Source organism: Dicentrarchus labrax, unplaced genomic scaffold (assembly GCF_905237075.1).
Source record: "Dicentrarchus labrax unplaced genomic scaffold, dlabrax2021, whole genome shotgun sequence".
NCBI classification, from domain to species: Eukaryota; Metazoa; Chordata; class Actinopteri; family Moronidae; genus Dicentrarchus; species Dicentrarchus labrax.
Window position 1 is genome coordinate 20,399,360 of NW_026136701.1, and position 27,455 is coordinate 20,426,814.

Below are 27,455 nucleotides of genomic sequence, written 5' to 3' on the forward strand. Positions count from 1 at the left end.
TGGCATAGACCTCAGTCATTTCCTTGATTTTATTGAAACTATCTTGCACTACCTGCCATTTCATATGGCCTAATTGATTATCTTGATGTACGCTCACTCTCCACTCTCTCTGTCCATCCCGTCAGAGCCCATGCACGGCCCACGAAGGCTAGAAGTGGTGGACATCCAGTCCAAACAGGTGACAGTGCGCTGGGAGCCTCTGGGCTACAATGTGACCCGCTGCCACAGCTACAACCTGACCGTCCAGTACCGCTCCAGGGTGGCCGGCAAGGAGGAGACCCGGGAGGAGGTGTGCTATGACACCCAGAGCCGAGATCCTCAGCACACCATCCACAACTTGACGCCCTTCACCAACCTCAGCGTCAAGCTGGTGCTTCGCAACCCAGAGGGCGTCATGGAAAGCACAGAGCTGGAGGTTCAGACTGATGAGGATGGTAAGTGAGATGCAGGGCTATTTCTTGTACAGGTCTGGGAGGTATGACACAAACTTTACCAGATGCAAACTGTTCCTAGATCTTATAAACAAAAAGAAACAAGCAAATATATTAAAAAGTAAACAAAAAATACACGATTTCTTTGCGAACAGAAAATCATATACTTCGTATTAGCCACCAATAAATAATAAATAAATTATCATGGCACCTGTCAGTAGGTGGGATATATCAGGCAGCTAGCGAACATTTTGTCCTCAAAGTTGATGTGTTAGAAGCAGGAAAAACGGGCAGCGTGAGAATTTGAGCGACTTTGAACAGGGCCAAATTGTGATGGCTAGACGACTGGGTCAGAGCATCTCCAAAACTTCAGCTCTTGTGGGATGTTTCCCGGTCTGCAGTGGTCAGTACCTATCAAAAGTGGTCCGAGGAAGCAAAAGCGGTGAACCGGTGACAGGGTCATGTGTAGCCAAGGCTCAGTGATGCACGTGGGGAGTAAAGGCTGGCCCATGTGATCTGATCCAACAGACGAGCTACTGTAGCTCAAACTGCTGAAAAAGTTAATGCTGGTTCTGATAGAAAGTTGTCAGAACACACAGTGTTTGTTTAGTATAGGGCTGCATAACATTATGACCACCAGGGAAGCCCATGTAGTCATAATGTTAGGGCTGATTGGTGTGTAGAGGTTTATAGCCATAGATTTGTGTGTAAACATTAATAAATGCCCTTATATTTGCTTACAAAGCCATTATGATGTATTATAAACCATTTATTAAGTGTTTATTTCTGCTTATAAATGCTAAATAGGGGGGTTAAAATACCTCAAATTGAACAGGGTGATCTTATTGAAATATTAATTAATGATCTGTAATATTGTGGTACTGCTAATTCCAAGCCATCTGAATTAAATGAACATCTAACATTAAAGGCTTTTAGAAAAGCGGTTGCAAGTTCTTTCCAAGAGTGACTTTTTAGTTAATTATTAAAGTTGTGACTCTTTGATGATTAGGATGGGTGGACAAGTTTCACCTGATCATAAACATCTCGAACTAAAAACAAGTTTGGGATTTTCCAAATCTTTTTCAGGAGAGCACAGGAGTCAGACAGCAAGCCTCTATGTCGTATGGTTGTTTCACCTCCTTCAAAGATGAAAGATTTTCTGTGTTGCCTCAGCAGACACAGGAAATGAACTCTATAGAAGTCTCAAGGAACCCCGGCCGCCAGATAACAAACAGGCTCAGCTGACGAAAAGAGAGTCTTGTCATGTCTGGCTCAGATATCTGTGGTTGGAAACTTGAAAGTGGCTGTTTCTCACTCTCTGACTGCTGCGTGTCTGTGGATCTGTGTGTTTAGGATCTCATGGGAACAAGTGTACAGACATGGTGTAGCTGTAGTTGCATTCTTGAAGCTACATCTTGAAAAAAAAACATCTCCACATCATTCTGTTTCGCTTACAGAATGAAAGCAATTCACATGAGGGGTTAAAGGACCAGATCTCTTTGGCAGTATCTCAGCACAAGTAAACATTGTGGAAAGATTAAGATTTCCACTATTCCCATGGCATTACTAGTTCATCTTTGCTTTTTTTATCTGTGTGAAGAGTGTTCAGTTTTACTGTAAAACATGTATCACCGTGTGTGTTTTTGAGTGACATTGACTTAAAATATCTTCACAAATTTCTATTAAGATGTGTTTGACTTTCCTTGTGGCTATTTGTGTACCGTAGGTCCTTGAAAAGCTTTTTTATTGATTGTTTTATGCACATCATAAATCATAATGGAAAGGAGAAACTGCTTTCCTTCAACTTTTATTGACATTTTTCTTGACAAACATGCACATAAGATGAAAAAATACCAGTAAATATGTATCCATGAAAATCCTACAGCGTACACTTTTTATGAACTTATTTCTACCTTGAAAAATATCCACTCTGCCACCAGCTTTGAGGAATGTGTCTGCTCATTTCCCACAGTGCCAGGGGCTGTTCCTCTGGAGTCCATTCAGGGCAGTGCCTATGAGGAGAAGATCATCCTGAAGTGGAGGGAACCAGCGCAGACGTTCGGGATCATCACTCAGTATGAGGTACAACAAGCACCAGGGTTAGCAAAATGTTGAGAGATATTTAATACCTCTTAGAGTACTAAACAACATTACTTCCAATATTAAGCTGTTTTTTTTCTCTCCCCCACCTCTCTGTGGATTGTCTGCATCTCTTTGAGTTCCTCTGAGTCCTTTTTCCCTCAACTTTGACGTGCACTAGTTTACAACGCTGGCAGAGAAAACTTTCAATTGATGTTTTATCATGTGAATAATTTTCTTGAACTTGGGATTGGGAATTAGATGCTTCTGATAGTTTGTTGTCAAAGTCAAACCAGGCATATTCCAGTAAATCAGACTATTTTTCAGGAAAACATGCACCACAAAACTGGTTTAAATAAGATTGAACTCACTCAACCTATACTTTCAGATCATCCTGGACTTCGTCAAGTTAATTTTCATGCATAGGTTCAACTTAGCCTTAACAAGTGTTAACTGCGCAGCTCTTTGGAATTATCATAAAATAAATTACTTTGCTAGGCTCCTTTTTTTGGACATGTTAGCTTCCTTTTAGCACTCCTGATAAAGATATAAAACTAATTTATTGACTGGACTTTAACTGGAAATTTAACACGATTATAAACAGAGCTGAAAGCAGAATAGAGCAGGATGGGTTTAATTAATTATTATACCGGCTTAGCTCTAATGTATAACTGTGGAACAGCTTAAACCTGGATCAAATTGTCAGGTTTACTCAAGCCAAAGTTTTGCAATAAGCTTAGCTTGTTTTTTAGCCTTCTTTATGAAGTACCACCGAGTTCGTTTCACCATTGTTCATGGTTTTACTGATACAGAATCCACTGTAAAATGCCATCATCTTCTGTCCTTCAACACATGTACGACCTCTAAAGAAAATACAATCTCTGAAACACACCTGGACCACATATCACGATTCAGCGGCAAGCAAATGTTGACATAAGGCTCCACACAGCCCCTGCCAGCCTTGTCCAGGAGCTGCATTGAGTCTTGAATAATAGAAACAGTCTCTCCACACACACAGGGTAAATGTACACATTGATCTTAACCAGCTTAAGGTGGAAGTAATCCTCCAGCCTTTCCCACAGATTGATTCTCCTCTGTTGATTCTCCCTCTTGTCACCGTTTGCTCACGCTTGATATTTTGACTAGGTTAGCAATCATTGACAGGGCTGTTTCTCATACGTAGTAGATTGAATAGTAAAAGCGATGCGATCAGGGTCATTGTGTAGGTTGCTCTATCCATTGCCATGCCGGAAGGTGACTGAGGCGGATGAAATGTGAAACAGATATTCTTGTTGCGGCAAGGAGACATTTCAATCTAAGCATGAAAGTCCTGAAGAATCACAACAAGGCCCTGTTCATTCAAGTGTGCGTAGTGCAGTGTTGTGTCTTGTGCACTTAGAGGTGCTGGCAGAGTACAGGAAAACAATGTCCGTAAAAATGGTTGCTATACGCACGCTTAATCACTTTTAGAGCAACATGTTTCAGTTGTTGATCTTTTTAAAATTTCATGGTACAAGTAAAAGCATTCGGAGCAAATGGCATGGTTTGCATTTCCCCTTTTTCAGGTTCACTCATATTTATGTTGAGGCAAATGTGTTTCACTTATAAAATATCCACTCCAGGCTATTATATTCATACGCTGCAGCTCTCTGTCTGGAGAGCCTTAACAGTATGGTAATGTGGTTTTATGATACAGTAAAGAATCATTATAGTTTCCCCAACATCATGTAGAATTACAGGTCTTATTTTAGAGTAAGAAAGAGTATTAATATTCATCTCATCCTGTCTTAAACAGGGTGACAGATGTGGAAGTCTAGCAAGCCAGTAGCTTGCTCCAGGTGTGTTTCCCTCACACCACTACACGCTGGTTTAAGAAAGTAACCTACAATATATTCTGCTGATATTCCCCAGAAGTTGCTTCTTACAAGTCAGGACCTTGCTTTGATTTGACTTTATCAAAGGACTCAAAGTGAAATATGTCTGACAAGAACTGATATCAAAGAGATTTCAGCTCCATTACTTTTTGACCAAGCTCCGTGAATGCCATTTCATTGGCAACTTTTCAGACAGACATGAGCCAGCATCTATTTAAAAAGGTATACAGCAGATTTTCAATTATTCCTTGTTTCATCAGCCATATTTAGCAATACTAATTAATTGTGATGTGTGATGTGATGTAGCATTTTGTTTATCATAGTGAGGCTGAGGTAAATAAAAGCTCTGCATCCATTTTAATGAAATAGCCACTATTATTAAAAGTAAATAGTATTTTGAAAAACCAAAGGTACTATTAACTTTTGTTATTTCCTTTAAAAGCCATATTAAAAATGCAGCCTTTTAAAATGGCTTAAATATATATTATTAATATTTACTGTAGGTCTGCAGAAGAAGGTTAACTTCTTCAAATAAAAATGTTAAGCAGAGTTTAGGAGGGTTTTCTTATCGCAACTTTCTTGAACAGTTATCGGCTTTCTTCATTATTATACAAATAAAGGTGCCGGAGATTATACAGGCATTCATATTTTTTGAATGCTTCATAAATTTGACATTTACCTCCCTCAGATAGAAAAATGTAAACCAATGCAATTTAAAAAGCTTAATATATCAGGTCAAGTAAGAGTTACCCGTAAGTAATCCCGAATTAATTTGCTCAAACATTTATAATATCTTTATTTTTCTATTATTTTTCCCGTCAGTTCCATTATAATTGTAAAAACCTGTCCATGTGCCCAGTGTTGACAAGTCATTTCAAATTCCTCTCCCTGAAATGTTATGATATAGGATTTGGCATCACAGACTCATTTCACAGACAAAGACTAAATGAGAAGGCCTCGAAGCATTTCAAAACTTGATGGACACAAATTATGCAGCACTCCTAACTCCCTTTGTGTTCCTTAATTGGAATTATAATGGAGGTTTTCCTTTACGAGCAAAGGCATTTTCTTAAAGTGGGATTTTACAGTTATTCAAAATGGATATTAGCAAAAACACTCACCTTAATGCTTCCCTCCAGAGCTCCCTGTGTTTATTAATGGAGAAGGAATGCATTAAGTGCATTTCATCTCTCCTTCAAACCACAAGCCTGCATCAGCTTTGGTTGATAAATATTATGTACCTCTGCTTTTACAGTAGAATCGAAGCACCGTTATGAGACAGCTCCTTGCCATAGACCTTTGTACCTCACTAATTTTGGAAATGCCAGCATAAAGCCTTGTTGACATAAAGTCAGAAGCTCACACATAAAGTAAGAGCTCCTTTTCTCTACATAAGACTTTTTAAAGATTGCTCTGTGGCATTTGGCTTTACTGAGAAGTACAGAGAAGACAAAGAAACCAATTTAAAACCTATGTGTCGTTGTTTTGGACTCGGTATGCAATGTGTTTCCAATAGTTCATTCAGATCATTCAATATGATATGGTAACATGATCATATCATGGTATTGTTGCAAGTAGTTCTGTGAGGCTATACTTTGCTCAGCATTATGGTGCTTTGGGCTAAATGCTAAATGTCAGCATGCTTACATGCTCATAATCACATTGCTAATGTGAAGCAGGTGTAATGTTTACCATGTTCACTAGCTTGGTTTAGTATGTCAGCAGCTAATGTTTGCTAATTGGCTCTTAACACAAAGTACAGCTGAGTTTGGTGATATGTCATTAGCATTGCAGATATTTGGTCATAAACCAAAGTATTTGGCAAATTAAAATTTTGACTGATGGTACCAGATTGAAAGTTTAGAGACTATCAGAGTTATTACAGTTCACCCTTTGGGGAACATAAATGCCTGTACCTAATTTCCTTGCGATCCATCCGAAAGTGTTCCAGGAATTTTACTTCACTTTAATTCTGCTTAAAATTAGCACAAAGAATTATTGAGGTTTTGTTTTACACAACTAATTGTCATCTGATGCAATGCATCAATAGCACACAGTAAACCTGAGTTTACATTTAAACTTGCATATATTTGCCATACCATGATTTATATTGATAATGGATAAAATATTATTTCATAATATTGTGAGACAAATTGTCCACCCATAATTGCTCCAGAGCTATTGTAGTGCATTGCATTCAGTATATCTAATTGAGCTTCATTGAGACTTTTTTTTAAAATTCTTTTTAGCTTTTGGTATTACTAGGTAGTACAGATGGGGGAGGGATAGAAAAATAAAAAAAAATGCATAACTCTCCCCGAGTGGGATAGAAAACCTCAGCACAGTGAGTACAGTAAATACTTAGCTTGCTGAGCCACTTGGATGCCTCCAACATGAAACGTTTTCATTGAATGAATACAAATCCTCCTCAGCTGAAGAGAGTGTGGAGTACAAGAGGCCACTATCAGAATATTCATTTTCTTCCTTCCTAGATCTCCTACAAGGCGGTGAGCTCCTTTGACCCTGAGCTGGACCTCTCCAACCAGAGTGGGAAGGTCGTGAAGCTGGGCAACGAGACCACCCACATGTTCACAGGCCTCTACCCAGGCTCCACATACTCCTTCACCCTCCGCGCCAGCACAGCCAAGGGCTACGGCCCCCCTGTCATCACCCAGTTCACAACCAAGATTTCAGGTCAGCAGGGTCAACAGCATGGCCAGTTAGTGTGTGGATGATGGCTAATAAGTAGTTTACCACTCACGGCCGCTGGAGGTCTTTGTGTCCAACTGTGTGAATGGAAAGTCTAACTCACCCAAAGTTAGACAGCACTGGTTTTCCTCCACTGATATTATTCTTTTGTTTCAAAGGATAAATTCTGTCCATCTACTTTCTAGCACATTGAATTGACCAATGAAATTCCACTAATACCGTCCTCCGTACATGTGAGCTTGAATACCTTATATCACTAAACCAGCTATGGGGTTTTAGTAAATTAATTCAGTGCTATTTAGTCTGGCTATTACATTAGATTCAGCAGAATTGTCTTATTGGCCAAAGACAAATTGTGCTTTTAGTTTCCATAAACCATCGCTGGTCGTACTTAATGAAAACTGGAATTGATTTAGATGATGACCATGAAGCGATTTGGCAGTTTTTCTTACTTTCTACAGTTTCTTACCCTGATACATGTGCACTACCTTGAATACTTCCTTTCAGCCACATTCTGTAAACACTTTTGTGACAGCAGCAAATGTTTAACTCCGTTTTTTATTGCTATACCCAATGATTAAATTATGTTGCTATAAAGGCAAAAAGCAGTAAGTGCTCAGTGTAAAAGTGAGAAAACTGGCTTTCCTTTTTTTCTTTTTACTGCCGAGCTGAATACCTCAATATATACCAGACGACTTGACGTTGACCAAATCTGAACTGTTTTTGAACTTTGCTTTGCAGTGTAGTTAAACCCCTCTCTGTTTGGTTTTCTCCTTAGCTCCTTCCATGCCGGCGTATGACCAGGAGACCTCTCTGAACCAAACAGACAGCACAGTCACTGTACTGCTTAAACCTGCCCAAAGCAGAGGTGCACCTGTAAGGTAGGCTTTCACAATAAGGATAGCACAGAGTAAAACAACAAAACATCATATTATAACACCGGGAACCACCATCAGCAACAAAAAATTATCAAAGAGCTTGTATTTATCCATACCCCACCGTGAAGGAATGTTGCCAGGGAATAAAGTACCTTATCTAATTTTCTGAGCTTTATTTGTTTGTGGATTTTGATCCTGTGAAAAAGAATCATATCCTTTGAAGATGAGAACAAAACCCAGAGCAGCCAAGGCTAGCTTCAGGATCTCTTTCCTTTACATGTCTTTTATGTACCGGGCTACCCAACCCGCACCACCACGGGCTTTTGAGGAATGAAGAAATTCTGTCTGTTTGATGCTGCTTGTATTAGTCATTTATGAGGGAAGCAGTATAGCTGTCCGGTTTAAATGCCAAGTTGTTGGGCAAGAGTTGTCATTTCGGTTTAAATCAGGCGACTGCAAGTTCTGGCTGCTGATCATCTTTTTGTTAGTATGAGTTGTTGAGCTGTACCACTATTCAGTTAATGCAGCATTTACAGTTTTTAAGTAAGCAGCCTTCACATTAAATCCTAACAGCATATCTTAATTAAAGATCAAGCTTACACAACTTAATCCTCCAATTTTGAGTCATTCATTCCTTTGAATTAAACCCAACTCAACAGCCAATTGTTGTAGTAATAATTGTTGAGTGAACTTACATTTCTGCCGTATTTTAAGTATTGGTGATATATAGTTTGTTCCACTGACTCATTTTCTTTAAGTTGACTTTACATCAATGTAAGGTAATACATTGCTTTAGTGGAAGAAAACTTCATTTAAATTTAAGTGCTAACATTTCTATAAAGAAGATGCATTGAAGTTACTTTATTAAGATCAATTTTATTAACGTATTTTAAATAAGTTTGAAGAAATGCTCCATATGAGTGTCATGAATAAACTGTAAGGGGTAGATATGAGTACACTACATACGGTATATACAGGATGAACTGTAGAACATGTGCAGCAGTTGCAATAGGGCAAATATATAGTGCAGATATACAGAATGAACATCTGAAGGTATGATATGAATACACTCTAGATCAGATATAGTATATACAGTATAGAAGTAAGTCTCTACACAGTAAAGAAATATTTTGAAATATTAGAACATTTTATAATTTTATAATATAATATATAATATTATAATATTAACTTCATAAGTTAGTTTTTTGTGGTGCTGGTAGACTAATGTATGTTCATATTTAATGTACAGGTATGAGTGTGGTATTGATCTGCTCATCTCTCTGCAGGAAACACATTTCCGAAAATGTCAAACTTAACTTTAACTTGCTGCCTTTGGTTGTGTGGCACAAAAAAATAAACATTTGACAAGCAATCCCCAGTTAAGGTACTTCTGGCTTGGCTGGAGTGCCCCATCAAATACAGTCAGCAGTGGGAAGCCAGTGTGGGATCGCATCAATTAGAGCAGCTTCTGTTGGTTGGTTTTGAGTGTCTGATAGACTCTTATAATGTAGCTCCTTGGTTGAAGGAAAATGGAAGCTCTCAACTCAATGTATATCAAAGTCTTTCTACATCTTATAGGCCAACAGTGGGAGTTAGCAGCGCGTGGTGAATTAGCCATTACACTATTAAAGAAAAGTCTATTTTATGAGTTGTGTTAAAAACGCTTTCAGTCACCAGGACCCCGAGAGAGTGGGTTACCTTCTTCATATGAGGAGAGCTAAACACTTATGCCTGCTGTAAAACTCAATTTTACACTATCATCTCATCTGAGTCCTTTAAAGATTACAGCCCTGAGATCTTTAGTCAGGCTTGTCAACTCATGTTTACCGTATGTGCAGCTGCCCAGATTAATGCCCCAGCGCCAAATGGAGAGGCCTGAGCAAGAAAGACAGAGTGATCGTTTTTTAATCTTCTCGCAGGTACAATTCAGAAGGCCTTACTCAGACTGCCATTCTTTCAGTGGGCTAATTACAAACCCCTAATTATAATTAACAGAGTGTCGTGAATCGGAGCGTCCATTAATTAGCATGCTGGGCTCCTCTTTTGTTTACTGTTGGAAGGCACGCTCACCTCACGACCAGATGAAAGAGATTTGTCTTTGGAGATATAAACTTTAGACCCACTTCATTCTGTTTGGCTGAGCTGAGACACAACTATCAGCCTTAATATGTTGATTGTCATCTAATTTGTTTTAGATGTACATACAGTCAGTGTGAAATAGCTTGTTTATTATTCAATACTGTGTTTTGGTATAGACATTTTGTTTTAAGGATCATATATGCTTAACGAGATAATCCATTAAAAAACATTCATCACTATTCATCAGTGGAGTTCAGCACATGCTGTACCTACACCTCAAAACTAATTGAGGCATCCTTTGATCACAGCAGAGCTTCTCCACATCTAAACTTTGGGGGTTTTCAGGTACACATTTCTTTCCCCACCTCCTCCCTTCTCTTAAATCTCGCAGGACATAAAGGCCTTCATGTGTGTGCCCGATGTCTCAAAAAATATGAATTGCAAAAGAAAGGAGGTGGCGGAGGGCAGCAAACAGGAGAGATTATGATGCAGGCCTAAGACGAGATACTGGCAAGCTTTTGAAGGTGTTTTCCACATCCACCTCAAGTGACACGCGATGCCTTTGAAAATCTAAGGTGACTATAAAGTAGCTTCCAGTCAGAGGAGTTGAGTTGGGCGGTCTGTTGGGATCTGCTGTCTGGCCAATAATGATAAATTTACTCATCTGAATAAGAAAAATGAAGGAAAAAAAATAACATCTCTAATTAAGTTTGGGTTAGAGAGTTGAGATGCATGACTAAGTGACATTCTCATTTGAGGCACATATAAAGAAATGTTTCTCTGCAAACTGTTTCTTGACCTGCAGTACTGGAAATAGTCCCTGAAGTCAAAAACTTGGAAACCCAGCTGATCCAGTCTATTGAAGAGTTAGCGTTTTGTGAAATAAGGACTTCACACCACAGTTAGATTTAATTTTGGGTTACCGCTCATGTTGCAAGAGTAGCCATCACTTTTCTAGAGTGGTGGGTAGCACATTTTGAAATTGAACACTTTATGAAATCAGTTTTAAAGCCCCTATGAAATAGGGATTTGACAAGGGAGAAGACTGATCCACAGCACTGCAGAGCAGAGCAGCATGAAGCTTGATTTGATAACGCAATCTTGCACGCTGATTGAGTTTGGGAGGTAATAGAGCTCCAGACATTTGAGTTTCAAACAGCAGATGTTTTGCTGTATTACAGGAAGGGGAGCGCACTGGAAGATCACACGATAGCGCCAGTTCATGAAAAAATCAAGACATAACAGACGACAAATGTCCGTTTCACTTCAGCATCCTGCAGTCATGCTGAAATCATATTTCAGATAGATCTGGGCAAACGTTGTCACTGCTGAGGGAGGCAGTCAGTTTTTCATATTTGTGTAATTGCTAATCGGTATAACATTTCCAACTTGGATTTGGTTTCTAATCTCTGGGGACGAGACGCGTAGCCGGGAACAATTTTTACCAGAGGGGACACTGTTCCTTTAAGAGGATTAGTGAACTGTCTATCAGTCATGTTGTGTTTAACTAATGTTTGCAATGGCCCCTTGTCAGGGCCAGAAGACGCCTCCTCACTCCGTAGCATCAAAATAAATGTTTACATGCTTCTGCAGAAATAAATGATTTGAGATGCTTTCCTTATCATTCAAACCTCTAAATCAGCCCTTCTCTCTTTTCCTGCCATAACCTTTGCCTTGAGCCAAGCTCGCACACATATACATAAACAGAAAAAGCTATAAAATACAGCAGTTTCCGGCATTGTAAGTAGCATATTGAGAAACTGAGTTCCAGTGTAGTTTCTACCCTGTAGCATCAGATTATCTGTGCTCAACCATGGCCTGAAATCAGTTAAGTGATTTTCTACAGTCCTAAAATAAGCACTAACTTTCTTTGATCACGGCATAGGAAGTGCTAATAGCTGTGCCTAAACGTGACACAACTCAGTGCTTTTTACGATTTAATGGCAAATGTAATCTATGGCACCTTCTAATTTGTTTGCTTTATAGCTTAATGGACACCAGGGAAATATAAAGAGTAAGAAGACAGACTCATGGAGGAAGGATGCTGGGTCAGGAGAAGTGTGTTACTTACAACCGCTCTTAAATCAGGCATATAGGCATATAGAGCAAACCGATTGGCATTAGAGAGAGTGATTGAAATGCTCCCCATACACCTTCCCTCATCTGCTCAAACAGCCTGGAGTTCTCCCCCTATCAGCCCACATGAAAAATAAATCTGAGTTTCAGGTCACAATCCAGTCGATTCCGAGTCAATCCGCCATAATTGGTTGGCGTCACATGGCGGCAGAGCTGAAATCTATCGGGCAGCAAGGCAGGAGGAGGCCTAATTGGTGTCAGCTCAGGTTGCACCGCTGCTGCAGGAATACAGGTCTGCCCTGCCGGCCCCTCTGGCAGACCACTTTTAACAGCTTATGCCGTTCTTCTCGTACAGCTTCTCCCTTCATTCTTCTTTCTCTCCTTGTCTTTCCATCTTCTGCTCAGGGAGAGAAGTCGAGGATTTCAGCTGTTTTGGAATTAAATACAATTACGCACCTCTCACGGAGGCGCGTGGTGTGAACTGTGGGTTTCCTCTCTTGAGGTTTCCTTTAAATCTGTGATCTGTATGTTTGTGAAGATTGAGTTGGCTGTTAGCAGGGCATTTAGCTGAACCTGTTCATCACTTGCTAGCAACATCGTAGATTGACTCAAAGACATTGCTAATAGAACAGGTTTTACCGGACATATTTATTAAATTAAATAACAAAAACACAGTGGTAGAAAGAAACAAAGTGCAGTTTCAGTTGATGGAAATACTGTAACATTTTTAATGGTACATGTAGTTTGAGTAGGTCAATTTTATGCTATTTAATACTTCTACTTCATTTGTATTTCCGTAGGTTTTTATTCCCCCTATTTTTTATTGCTCTACAGTTATCTAACAGCTATAGTTACCTTTTGAGATTAATAATAATATGCCAATGGTATGATATATAAATTATGATTGATTGTTGTTAAAGATAAAACAATCCAACAGTATAAAGAAGAAGTTAAAATTAGTTCAAGCTTGACCAACTACAACATTAAAGTACTGTTTACATAATTATGCAACAATACAACAAACACATATAATACTGTAACAGTGTCAGGTGTCATTCTGCGTGCTTGGAGGAGTGCTTGTACGTTTGTACTGAAATAACATCGAATACAGGATTATTACATGTAATGAAGTGTAATACGTGTAATACTGTGTTATTGCTACTTCTAGTAAATTGTCATCATCAATATGAATGCAAGTAATAATTGTCTGGTTGGCATCAGATGACATGAAACATCAAATATTAAGGATTTCTTGTTCTTGCTATCAACCAGTTGTTGTTCATCTGTTGTTTGTTTGTTGTTTGTTTCTTGGTTGCTTGTTCATGCCATGCTAAATCAAGAATATGACTAAATGACTCTGGTCTGTCAAAATGACTCATAATGTAAATTGTGAACTCAGCATGAGGTGACAAGGTGTCAGCTGCTCAAAGGCACATTATCATGACAGCAGTAATTACAGAAAAAAGGAATAATGGCATTTTTAAATTGCCAACGTTAAACTCTTTCAGTTTTATGTTTTATAAGCAGTAGAAGTGAAAATAGTATATGTGTATAACACCAAGGAAGGATGCTTCTTTAAATACTTTATAGGCATACAGCATGTTACGGCTGAAAAATGCTTTATGGGAAACCAGTAAAGTAGGTATTATTGTTGCTATCACTTACAAAGATGAACCAAATATTTTTATTAAATTGCAAATTTATTGTAAGGTAGTTTTTTAGTTTCTTGCTGAGAGAATATTCTGTGGAAGGGGAGCAGTGATTCACATTTCCACATTACAAGAGTTCTTACCCTTGGAGCCTCATAGCCTTTGGCACTTAGTATTTTGCCTGAGGAAAGGAAGTCCTATTCACACTGTGTCTATCATTAAGTCATGGCACAGCCACATCATCATATCATAAGGAGCCACCCAGGGGGAGCCAGTTTTTGTTTTTATTCACTATCTGCAGATTGATTTGGAATATAGAGTACCAATATGGGCACGCTGTGAATAAGTGTACATTGCTAAAGAAGCAAAAACAAATACATAATTATTGTGGCCATAATTTGTACTTGACATAGCTGATTTCTAAAATAAATGATTTATGATATATCCTATTTTTTTATCCGTTAAACCTAATGGGTACTGTAATATGATTGACAGCAGATACAATTTTAAATACTTGTTCCATTATAGCTCACATCAGATCCACAGTGTTTTTGGCTGAGGCCCCTCATCACTCATTTCTCTGCCACTCTGAAGCTACTTAAGAGGCTCCCATGTACCATCTCCACCTGCCCTTTGACCTCTGCTCTCAATAGGCTATAGTAATTAAAGGCTGATTTCTCCTGCAGACTCTCAGCAGGATTAGATATTTCATCACCTCCCAACCCAGCATTAAATGGGAGAGCTCTGAGGAATTGGGACACACCCACCAAGAGCAAAGGGGGATTTTCTAATGACACTGCAAGCACCTTATGATAAACTGTAGGGTTAAAGAGCACATGCTGTACACACAAGGGGACACTTAATCATCCAGTACCAACCGCGGGGAACAATTGATCATCTCCAGGGCTGTTTGTACTGTGACTATACAGCTTAAGAGTACAGCCTCTACAGTGCAGGTTTCTTTTGACAAAGATGTTTTTTCTTCTTGTTCTAAATAATGTGTTTTAAGGGAGAATGCTCAGGGTCACCCAAGCTCTACAGCCGCCGAAGTCTTACTCATTGTTTTTTTTTTTTTTGACATGGTACAGTTAAATGAATGATTAGATAGACACGAATTCCTTCACAATGACGGAAATGGTTGCAAGCAGCATAGAACAATAAATTGGCATACTATTTTAAGAATGCAAACTAAGGAAGAGAGAGTAATGTACATTATTCATTTACTATATTTTTATGTATTCATATTCAGTTCTAATCTGCGTTCAGCACAGTTGGTCGCCTCTTTGCACACGGGAAATTGGTGTAATGTAAATGGTATTGATATCTTGTGAGGGTGAGGAAAAAGCTACAAGATGACAATTAAAGGTGCCCTGTGGAATATTTCTGTAGGCAAACAAGTCCTGTTTACATTACGTTTCCTGTTTACGGATACAATTTAAAAAAAAAAAAAAAGAAAGAAAAAAAGCATGTTCATGGTGGAACTGCATGCTGAATGTATTGTGATCAGAATGCATTTTAGATCGCATTGTGATTGGATCTCGTCTAATTCTGCCTCGTTCTGCTACATGTGCAGTAGATGCAGTAACTTCACCGATCAGCCATAACATTATGACCACTGCCAGGTGAAGGGAATAACACTGATCGTTATCACTCGTTATCATAGCACCTGTCAGTGGGTGGGATATATCAGGCAGCAAGTGAACATTTTGTCCTCAAAGTTGATGTGTTAGAAGCAGGAAAAATGGGCAGTGTGAGGATCTGAGCGACTTTGACAAGGGCCAAATTGTGATGGCTAGACGACTGGGTCAGAGCATCTCCAAAACTAAAGCTCCTGTGGGGTGTTCCCCGTCTGCAGTGGTCAGTACCTATCAAAGAAGGAAAAGCGGTGAACCGGAGACAGGGTCCTGGGCGGCCAAGGCTCACTGATGCACATGGGGAGTGAAGGCTGCCCCGTGTGGTCCGATCCAACAGATGAGCTACTGTAGCTCAAACTGCTGAAAAAGTTACTGATGGATCTGATGCATTGCAGTTTGTTGGTATAGGGCTACATAACCTTATGACAACCAGGGTGCCCAGGGGCTAAGAATATTATGACTGATCGGTCTTCCCTCACAAAAAAATTAATGACATTACTAATTTGCATATTGAGATCCGATCAGAATGTGGGAAGAATCAAGATAATTATTTATTTTTTTGTTTTCTTTAGGTCTAACAAACAAGTCAAATGCATTTAAAAAGCAGATTTTTTTCAACAATGTAAATTATACACCGTTTACATCCATGTTTGCCAGCTATCGATCAGCAGAAGAATGTTGCATATTTCTTGTTTGTGCATCCTCGTGCATGTGCATGATACAAACAAAATGACCCACTCTTCAAAAATTGTAGAATAGTAAAAAAAAAAAATCCACTGGGTGGAATTGAATAAAAAGTTCAACATAGTGCAAAATATTTATTAATAATAACTATATTTGTAAACATATCACCCAATTGTAAAATATGTGCTAAAATCATAGATCGGCTTTTCAATAATAGTGAACCAGGGCATGTCACATCATAGTATTCATACATTCATACATTTTTTTCATACATTCATTCATCGAGCAGTCTTCTGTAATAATAACTTGTTGTTTGCATGACTCTTGGAAATGGAACGCTGGTCTCCAATCATGGCTGGTTATTCTCCGTGGCAGCTGTAAACAGACTCTTTGTCACTCAGCGACTCAATAGATTTAACAGGTGGATGTGAGATGCATACTAACATGAACGTCTATAAGACAGTCAGTCTCCCCCTCAAGCTAAGTGGCCGGCTCAAAGACAATAACATCTCTGTCAGAGGCACAGAAGGCTGCAGTTTTGATCTAACTAAACACAAGGCTCGGGTGGAGAGGAAATGGAAAGAGCCGTTAACCTTTTCAGTTGTTGAATAATGAAAATGCAAATAGCGTCAGGCCCTGTCCTGTGTTACTGCTCATTTATCTTGCATTGTATTTTTGAGTCTATCCTGTTCACTTAGATAAGCATGTGGATTTGTAATGGATGGTTATTTGGTTATTTAAGAAAAATAACTTGTTAATGACCACAGTTGTCAAAATGTACATTCATTTGAGTATACTTTTCTACATTCTCTACTCTTTAATGCATTTTCTACTTATACAATAACGCAGTTTCTACCTTTTTACGTAATTCTTTCATTAACAAAGTCTAGTGACGTTATTGCTCAAAGTTTCACGTTCTTACTCTTCCTATAACTGCTTCACCCCATCCATAGCGCTGCTTAAACTAATCAGTTCCAGCTTTAAGCTTGCAGCTTGTTTCTAACTTATATTTACCAAAAGAAATCATAGAAAGTTTTTAAAATGTTGCGCATCTTTTCTACATGGTAAAAGTTCATCTTGGTTTCTATTGACTTCATGCACAAAGATGTGTTGAAAAGGAAACTCTTCCTGAAAACTAAATGCTCACATATTCCCAGTTTTCATAATGTAGTATAATGACATGAGCACGGACAAGATCATGCACTATATTATAGTACGTAGATTTTAAAACTTTTAAAAGCAAATCTAAAATGGCTGGATGAGAAATGCATTAAAAAAAATCTCTTCCATCTCATGTCTAAATAAAGAATGATATCTAGAGACTTGGTGTACTCGAGATTTGGAGCTTTCAGTATGCCTTCCTGTGCCATTCATAAATAGCCTTTTTTTACTTGCTGTAACGCTATGAGGCAAAACAGAGAATTGCCTGCATTGCCAACAGTATTCTGCAAGTGCCCGTTTGGCTCGTTGGAACCTGTTCATTCCGTTTGTGTCCTGTGTTTGCAGTGCGTACCAGGTGGTGGTGGAGGAGGAACGTCCACGCAGAGCACGAGGCACAGCAGAAATCCTGCGCTGCTACCCAGTTCCCATTCACTTCCAGAATGCCACGCTCCTAAACTCCCAGTACTACTTCACTGCTCAGTTCCCAGCCGCAGGCATCCACTCACCTCAGCCCTTCACTGTGGGGGACAACAAGACCTACAACGGCTACTGGAATGCCCCTCTGCTGCCTCAGAAGAGCTACAGCATCTACTACCAGGCTGTCAGCACCGCCAACGGGGTGGGTGTTTGTGAACTTTTTATTTAAGTTATGTTGGGTTTCCAAATGGGATGTTTTTGAAAAACCTTGTTATAACCAGTGGTGGATAAGTACATTTACTCAAATACTGCACATAGATACAATTTTGAGGTACTTAACTTGAGTATTTCGATTCTATGTTCCTTTATACATCTATCCCACTGCAGTTGGGAAATATTGTACTTTGTACCCCACTAAATTTATTGGAAGTTGTTAATACTTAATACTTTTCAGATCAATATTTCACATACAAAACATAGGATAATTTCCTAAAATATGATGTTATAGATTAATCTACCCAAAGTAAAAAGCAATTACGTAATCCTGTCATATAATGCACAATAATTATATTCCCATAATGAGTTCTTTTACTTTTGTTAATGTATTTTTTGTTCATTTTAATTAGCATTTTGTTGATCAAATTTAAGTAACATTTTAATCTTAATTCTCCCTCCAGCACTGCTTATAACCAAAGAAAAATAATGATGAGAAAGAGACTCAAAAAAGTAACACTTACATCTTGTGTGTTGCATGTCAGGTTGATATTTTTTGTTTGACAGCGTGTCTTATGGTGATGTGAATAATTATGCACACTGTCTCAACTCAGCAACTAAACAATTAGATTAGCATAGTCGCGCCACGACTTCGACTGTGAATAAACCATGAGCACTGACATCAGGAAAAAACTTAAACTTTAACTTAAAATTGGATGAGAAAGTTTATTTTTTTAAACTCTTTCTAGTTCTTTATAGAGAACTTTCGGTAACGTACCGCTTCGTCAAACCGCGTACGTCTTTATAAATGATATGCATATCCACTTTAATATGTACATAAAACAATGCTAAATATTATGATAGGTATAATGAGAATGAAAGGCTGACAGACAGGTTGATTGACTAGGAGACTGAAAGGGACTGAAGTGGCTGAGCACAGAAGTCCCTGACTCCACACAGTAACTTCTCACACACACACAGACACATGCACGCAGCAGCACAATTGCATCTGAACTCTGCTAGATGTGTCAATACTCTGGTGGGGTGCACCAACAGCACTGTCTGCACTCTTAATAGGCTACAGCAGGGTCAAGCGTGGAATGCAGAGCTGTACGCGGTGACATGCTCTCTTCCTCCATTACTGTTGCCCCACTCGCCTGCCTTTTCCAATGGAGCTTTATGCCAAATGCCAGACAAGCCTTTGATCAACGGCATTTAAGAGAGGCAGTGTTCCCAGCTGCAGTTAAGTGTGGGAGGCAGGCAACAACAACGGGGTTGCCGATCGTACAGGTCGAAGCCCCTGTCATCAAGTGGCACTTGGCGGGGCCCTCCCTCCATGGAGCCGTGGCAGACGGGTCAATGGCAACTTCAAGAGCCCTACTGATTGTGGTCCTGAATGAGAATCACCATAAACAGCCTCCTTGAGAAACTCCAGCACGTCTTTAAGGAGGCAATAGAAATAACACGTGCTGCGGGGCTGAATCCAATTAGCGAGTTTGCTCTTGAGAGTAAAGCATTGGCGGTCTGAAACTTTCCAGGGCGAATTGGTGAGTGGTATGAATTGGCTGATAGTGCTCTTCCTTGAACAAACGAACAAATGAAAGAGTCCCTTGCTGACATAGAATAGAGGTCTTTCTCCACGATGGAGACATTTCTGACATTATTTTTATATTCAGTGTTTTGATTTACAATGGGCAAATGCACTCTCTTTTATTAAGCCATCACTGTCAATGGATCGCACTGCAAGCTTTAATTAATGCCTAATGATGCTGGAGTGATTTGTTTGGGCCTCTTAAACAAAATTAGCACTTAGAAAAGGTGAGTGCCATCCATACCTAGATTTTGTTTGGCCTTTTTATTCAGATAAAAATCTAATATAACTTCTTGTAATGCTGTCTTTAACAAAAGGACCACCTGACAGCTTAAAAGCTGCAGTAATGTGAATACACATGAGGATCACGTGCACATTTTTTTCTCCTCTCTTCTCTTCATTATGCCCCTTGTGGCCTCTAAATGCTGTCTCTCCCATGTGTACCCATTGCTCATTGGACAGCTTGGCTGGGTCAAACACAGGGACACGACACTCGTGTCTTTTGTGTTGTATTACTCATTGCCTCCCTGTTCCTGTCTGTGTCCTTTTTCCTGTTCACCAAACCATTGTTGACAACAAACTTCTCTGCCAACAGTGAGAGCAGTGTTTTTTTTTTCCTATGTTGTCGAAGGCTGATGTCAGAGCTGAAACTCTGTTACATATTCAGAAAAGGCTCCCTGACGTGTCATTTTGGAGCCCTGCACGCTGGGTTGGTGTCGCTTGTCACAGGGCTCTGGTTTCTCCACAGTGGCTGACCACCTTGAGCCGCAGGCTGCCGACAGATCGCTGTTGGCTGACAAATCAGCAGCTCAGCACCACTAATCTGTGCTGTAGGCCCTCTCGCCTAACTGCGTTTTGTGTCACAGTCATTGAGCTCAACAGATGATAGGGGACAGCGTGGAACTGACCGAGCTGTTTTGTTGTAACTATGGGTTCTTAGATAGGTGTTGTTGCCGCTGTAAGTGTATGTGTCTTAATAACCTCTGATTCCCTTATTTTCCACCCTTCCTCATCCCTTTTCCTCCTTTTGGTTTTCTCTTTTTGTACAGGAGACCAAAATCGACTGCGTTCGAGTAGCCACCAAAGGTAGGAATAGATCAGATTTTGTGAATGAGGATTTTTGCTCTATGGAGTTCCTAACATGACTTGCATATGAGATCCGAGAACTAACAAAAATAACATGTTTTTAAATGATAATCACAGAAATTTATATTTTGACACTCACTACACGACACTCTTCAATAAGTTTGTTAGCTTTAATGTGTTACCCTTTGTAAAAAAAAAAAAACAAACTTGTGATATGGTCAATACATTGACCAAAAACATGTGTTTTTCCATGACTGGGAGGCAGCCTGTGCCCATTGAGGTCTTTAGGTACTTAGCTATGCTGCCTGTACATCCTGCTCCACACATTAAAGGTGATGAAGTCTAAGCTCCATTGATCCAGGAGCAGAATTGATAAGGCCAGAGAGAGCCCTAGTCACACTCCGTTCTGGGCCGTGGGAGGTCCTGTCACATGCACCAACAATCTTGTATATTGTGGAGTTTGCATGCAGCTCCACTATGGATTTTTTGTGGAGTTCCAGATATCTCCATCTACATGGCTCAATAGGCTGAAGTAAAACAGCACGTACTAGAAATAGAAGCATCATTTCAGCAATTTATCACCTGATGGGAACCATTTAAATATTCCACATTTGGCTCACAACGTTATGAACTTGTGTGACATGATTGCTGTTGCTAACTTGGCAAAACAAACAAACATTGAAATCTTTCTAATACTATAATCGGTATCTTTCTCTGCCTCAGTGTTGCATGATGATAGGAACTGTTGGTGTGGCTGTTTTCTGCTTCAGTGTGGCCTCTCTCTCTCTCTCTCTCTCTCTCTCTCTCTCTCCCCCTCTCCCTCTATCTCTCTCTCTTTCTGTCTCTCTTGACTGCATGCAATCCCGGATCCACTGACTCTACTCAGCCGCCATACTCGTGACTCAGCTCACAACCCCCTACATCCGCATCGCCCCAGCGGCTGGTGACAACCAACTAACAGGTCAGACCCGTAGCTTCCTGCACATTCTCTGACCATCTCAGTTATGCTGTCCACAACTTGGTTTTACCCACTATGTGTTTACTACGATGGGCGATTGCAACAGGAAAACAAACAAGTGGAATATTGAATGTGTGTGGTTTTGTTTATTGTCCCACTATTTGCATAGAATCAGCGTGATTAAATCAAAGACTCATAGACAATGTCTTCTAGTTTCATCTTCTCAGCATTACTGGACATGAAAGACCTGCTTGATGAGCGATTGTCATTTGATGTGTCAGTGTTGGAGATTTTTCTCAGGAGTTAATCCCCTTTCATGAATATTTCTCATTATTTCGAGGAGATTAAGTGTTGGTTGGTGCAGTTGTGACAACTGTAAACCCACAAAAGGATGTTGAAGTGCTCAGCAAGAAGATCTGGAGTACACGTTTAACTATTAAAATCCTGCTGACTTTCTGCTTGTGTGTGATTCTCAAATTATCTCAGGCTAGAATGGAAGAATATTGACTTGTGGCAGCAAATGTACAGCACTTACAGCTCAAATGGGGATTTTGTCACTTTCAGCATTTCGGTAAGATTAGCTTGTAACAGTATATTTGGACAAAATCAGCTCCATCAGTCCAGACGTGATTGTTAATATGTCACCAGTCTTGACAATCAGCTGCAGGTCTGCCTTAAAACCTTATATCTAAATAAAGGCCTTGCTGTTGAAAGAACAATATGTCACAACCAGCCTGGGATAGATATTTACCTTTTTGATAGAGAGAGAAAATGGCTAAGCTGAGGAGAGAAGGAAGCCCGCTCTAACAGATTTGTCTGACATAACAATTTATCATTCTAAATTTACCCCTGGTGACAAGGAATAATGGTGTTGTTCAGGTGGACAGTTGTCATTCCAGTAACGTTGCTTTCCTCAGAGTGCTTCTTATCACTTCCCGGGGAGCAGATGCTGTTAAAACAAGACGCTTTTTTCCCCCACTTTTCCCTCTCTCTGTGTCTCTCATTGGCTATCTCCTCCCGAGCTGATATTTAATGTTTTGGTTATTTCAGGCTTTTTTATCTTCTTGGGTATTATCTTTCCCGCCGTGCATCCTACATTTTTCTACAGCCCAGCAACCATTTGCCCCAAACATGATTAACCAAGGGTAAAGATGGTGCACACTTATCTCTCCCAGTGCAGCTTGATCCGCAGAGCGTTGATGTCCACTAAGGACAAGCTAAAGGTGGAGTCTTCGGGACAATAGGGAGTCACTCACTTTCAAAATAAACATTACTCTGAGCCAATTAATGTGTATTGATATTTATGGTCCACAGAATGCCACAGAATCTCAGTGTATTGATTAATTAGCCTCAGTCTTTCACACAGTCAGATCAATGAGAGGAAATAGTGAAAGTATGGATGTGCACTCTGCTGTTTGGTTCATGTAGAACAATAGCAAATGGGCATTAGGTTTGATTCAAAGTCTGCCAGATTCATTACACTTTCTGTGTTTGATCTTTATGAATTGTGATGTTTTTCAGGAGCAGCCACTCACAAACCTGACGCGGTGGAGCCGGAGAAACAAACAGACCACACAGTGAAGATCGCTGGAGTCATCGCTGGCATCCTCCTTTTCGTCATAATTTTCTTAGGAGTGGTACTCCTCATGAAGAAAAGGTAAGCTTTTCTTTTTTGTACTTGTTGAAATACTACTTCAGATTTGTGGTAGAGGTTGAACTTACTTGCCGAGTGCTCACAAATAAGTAGTTTCTGTTTTATTATTTTGTATATTTCTCCCTCAAACGGTAGCATTGTCAGCGTAGTAGTAAATAATTAATTTGATTATGTTGATACGCCCCATTAAGGCTGTTTACAGCCATGAGATACAGTGTGCCATGAAAAATTAATCCGTTTCCACGGCACCCTCAAACAAATGCGTAGCGCTTCAATGACATTGGAATGGGAATAGGAAAAATGTTTTTGAGGCTCGTGGTATGGAGAGAGGCGGGGAGGAGATAAGAAAGAAAATATGATGAAAGGCTCAAAAGGAAAGAGGAAGGCCGCATAGCTGAAGGCTAAGTTTACATTAGCCCTGGACCCCATACTGGAAAGTCCTCTGTACATATCCCAGCAATCAGGGCAGCTAAAGCTCAGCAAATATCAACCCCCTTTTGTCCACAGTAAGGCTTGAAAAAACACAATGTTGGTTTCTGCAGAGATTTCCTTAGTGGACAGAAGTTTCCTTTAATATCTCCATTGTGAAACATGAGAACAAAAAAAATATATATACATTTTCCAGTAAACTTGGCATGAATTTACCATACTTTCCCCTTCAATGTTAGATTAGCTTGTAGTAAATTAAAGAGTGGACATCAGTGCAGTATATGGAGTAGATGAAGCTGAGTGGGAAGGCATAGTTGTGTACAAACATAATCATTATGTTCAGTTTTATTTTTGACAGTAATATAAGATTCTTCATGTCTTACAGCAGTCTGTGTAGCACAGCGATCAGTGGGTGGGTGTAAAAATCAGCACACAGTAATGGAATTGTTTTCAATTAGCCTTAATCAAACCAGAGATGGAGATGACTTCATTGGTTGAATTCTGTGTAATTTGCTGTTACCAACAGGGAATCGGAGTTGTGTTTAGACATCCAAACCACTCATTAAGTTTCAACCTTGGAGGTCAGATATGGTAATTTTTATAGGTGTATAAAATTATGCGTTGATAAAAGGGGGGGGGGTTTAGTTCCAGAATGGTTGCCTCTGTTTTGCCATCACGTGCTGTAGAGCAGCTCAATGTCAGTTTAATAAGAAAGTTTCTACTCTACTCTACTGAGGCCCCCTTTCCCCCTTTGCAAAGCATGACATGACTCCAAGCGATCACCTTTGCCCTCATGATCACTAGTTTACCTCCACGTATGCCACCATATCTGATTTTGTTCATTTCTACTCTTTTTTCAAACATTAATATATTTTTACTTTTTCTTTCCTTTTCATTCCATCCCCTCCCCTCCTCCACTGCTTAAATCCTACCACCACCCCAATCGGCAGAAGAACCTATCACTCCTACACTTACTACCTGTAAGTAACCACTTTGTGTAATGTTAGTGCCATGCTTCTCAACCACACGCTGTTTCCCATGCATGCAAAGAGCCATGTCATCCTCCTCCTGCCCAGAGCTATTACAGAGGCCCAACTGTAATCTCTGCTGGAGGAACGGAGGACGCCACTCCAATGCTTCTCCACACGATGAGCACATCATACTGTATGTCACATTGGCACGACTTCTGATGAAAGCACACAGACGCAGCTACACCCCCACGAAATAAACCTGCCACTGAAATGTTTGCGCAGACATGATTTCTGCTTGACTTTTTAAGGAGTTTGTTTATCATATGATGAACTAAACTGCCTTAATGATTGTACAGCTGCCAAATTCATCTTTTAAAAGAAAAAAAAATCAATGCAGGAGCTACTGCATTTTTACTGAGTGTGAATTTTTCATTTGCCTCCAATGATTTCATCTCTGTTGACCTGTCAAAGTTAGGGTTTTTGAAGTGCCTATCACAGTGCATCTATGCTTTAGTTGTGCCTTGAACCTCAATGAGCTAGTCCAAATAATTCACATTTTGTACGCTTATGTATACACTCTGCTAATGCTAAAAAATGCAGTCAATAATGTAAGAATGACCATATTTCTAGCTATTACATTGAAAATTTAAGCATGAGCTAACATGTTGACGTACCCAATTTGGCTCCATATGCATGTGATAATTTCTAGTCTTTCTCTACCCCTACTCCATCCTCTCACTCTGTCATCAAACCATCTCAGCTCTCATGCTTTTTCTTCCTTTTTTTTTTCAAGCATGTTTTTTTGGGTTATTGCACGTCCATCCCATTGATTCTATGGTGATGGTGGAGTTGTGTCTTTAGCTGACAAGACATTTGCATCACTAGTGAATGAGCTGAATGAGCTGATGTGATCACAGAATAACCTCCTTTCTATTTAGATGTCTCCAACATCATAAAACAATAGCCGCAGCGCTGCTTTATCCGCTCTTAATATAACAGATGATTCCAAATCACACCTCTGAATGGTAAAGAAGCTTATTCTGCAGCTCTGCCTTCCCTGCTGTAGCTCATAGGCTCCCTCTGTACGGTCTTTGTGATGGATGCCGACTAATCTGTCTTGAGATGACTGTGATCAGAGGACAGAATGGAGGCTGCCTCACATCAAAGAACATCTCAGAATACACCTGGAGATAATACTACTCTGCGTGTCACTCATATTAGATCACAGCTGTCTTGAATGGAAAGCCCCCAATGACTTGGAGGAGTGGTGTCGTCAAAGCTGAGCACACACATTGACCGAGCTAAGCAGGAGGAGATGAGGTTGTCAGTGAAACAATCAAAATATCAGTTTTAGTTTTTTTTTATTTTGAGTGTTACATGCAAATGGTGTTTTCTTGGATTATTGCCAGCGTGCATACAGAAGAGATGGTGGTGTCTGGAATCACAAGTGTTGCAATATGTTATTTTCCATGGTAAGAGATTTAATGGCTAACAGCTAATTTGGTGATGATTTTAAAAAATATTCTTCCTTTTGAAGGAGGCGTTTGCTTTGATTAACAGTTGTTTCAACAGTTGACTCCAAAAAACCCTTTGAGCAGTTAAGCCAAAATCGCAGGCTTCGTGAAGTCCCTTCAAAAATCTATTTGTGATGTCAACATCATCACGTTCATGTTTTTGTACAGTCTTATCTGTCAAAATGAATTGGGGGTTTACTGTTAAGATTTAAAAAGAAGGGAAAGAGTGGGCTGTGAATGTTGTGACTCCTCTCCAAAGTTGACAAGATAACAACATAATATACAGTTAGATAAGATGAAGGATTAATGATCCCCACTGGGAAATGTGCCATGACGGCAGCAAATACTGTTAAAACATGCTTAAGTCTTCATTCAAATCGCACGGATCTCTGTAACAAATGATATTGTCGTCTGCACTGTAGCAGAGATTTTTACATGCAAGATGCCTATTTAAAAAAATGTAATTCATGAATGTCCGTAAGATGTAATACATTATTACAGAATTCAGGGATGATTTGATAGATTTTAATTCACCTAGTTCCTCTGCTGTTGCTGTTTATTATAGATGTATGGATCTATGGCACATTGCAAGAAAACTATTTTATTAGTTACATTGTAACTACATGCTATTTTCGCCTCCATCACATTTTGTTGGAGTAAATTTATAACAATAAGAATGCAATACTAACCTCTTAGCTAAAACCATCAGGATGTTAAACACTAGGCCTGTGTCAAAGAGTAAAGACCAAAAGCATTCTCTATGAGGCAATTAACAGGTGATACAGCTGTGCATCATGAGTAATTGATGTTCAAAATGATGTTAGAGTGAGCAAGAATGTCCCAGTCAATAATGCAACCCCTAATCCTCCCATCTTCTCCTCTGTCTCTCTTGTGTCATACCTGTTAGGCATGAGGAAGCAAAATTATAGTGCTGCGTCTCAGCACCCCTACTGTTACTATTCTCAAGGTGTCTTAGCGGAGCTCATAAGCAAATATAACTAATATGTTGCATATACCCAAAGTTTATATTGTCACATTAATTATACACTGCATTCTTAAGATGCTCTCCTCTGGAGCGTTCTCTGAAGTGTTCATCTGCAGTTCTGATGACAACCTTGTTGCCAGCCATGAGATTACAACACCTCTATGATTGATGAACCCCATTAATGCTCTCATGCATTCATCAAAGTCTTTTAAAGGCATGAGAGCATCCTGCAGTCGCCAAAATATGCACTTTAGGTATATTGCCAGAGGTGACTGCGGGGGCTTGCACGCAACGCAACATCAGTCAGAGAGCTCATTAGGGATGCAGTTACATGTGTGATCAAATATATGACCGTTCTTTAATCAGGTGGTCGCACCGGCCGT

At 39.6% G+C, this 27,455-nt stretch overlaps 1 protein-coding gene across 12 annotated transcripts in view; it reads left to right on the top strand.

The window, feature by feature from the left end:
* LOC127365723 (receptor-type tyrosine-protein phosphatase mu-like) overlaps nt 1–27,455 on the top strand; it is a 153,221-nt gene that overhangs the window by 77,626 nt on the left and 48,140 nt on the right. For 5 of the 12 annotated variants that reach the window (XM_051404118.1, XM_051404152.1, XM_051404135.1 and 2 more), the window contains exons 8-16: nt 126–434; nt 2,404–2,513; nt 6,877–7,078; nt 7,872–7,974; nt 17,600–17,873; nt 20,525–20,561; nt 21,448–21,522; nt 23,041–23,176; nt 24,553–24,582. In XM_051404118.1, coding sequence (XP_051260078.1) covers nt 126–434; nt 2,404–2,513; nt 6,877–7,078; nt 7,872–7,974; nt 17,600–17,873; nt 20,525–20,561; nt 21,448–21,522; nt 23,041–23,176; nt 24,553–24,582 — 1,276 coding nt within the window. The remainder of the gene's footprint in view (nt 1–125; nt 435–2,403; nt 2,514–6,876; nt 7,079–7,871; nt 7,975–17,599; nt 17,874–20,524; nt 20,562–21,447; nt 21,523–23,040; nt 23,177–24,552; nt 24,583–27,455) is intronic. The other 7 variants (XM_051404163.1, XM_051404195.1, XM_051404213.1 and 4 more) reach the window with 4 other exon arrangements.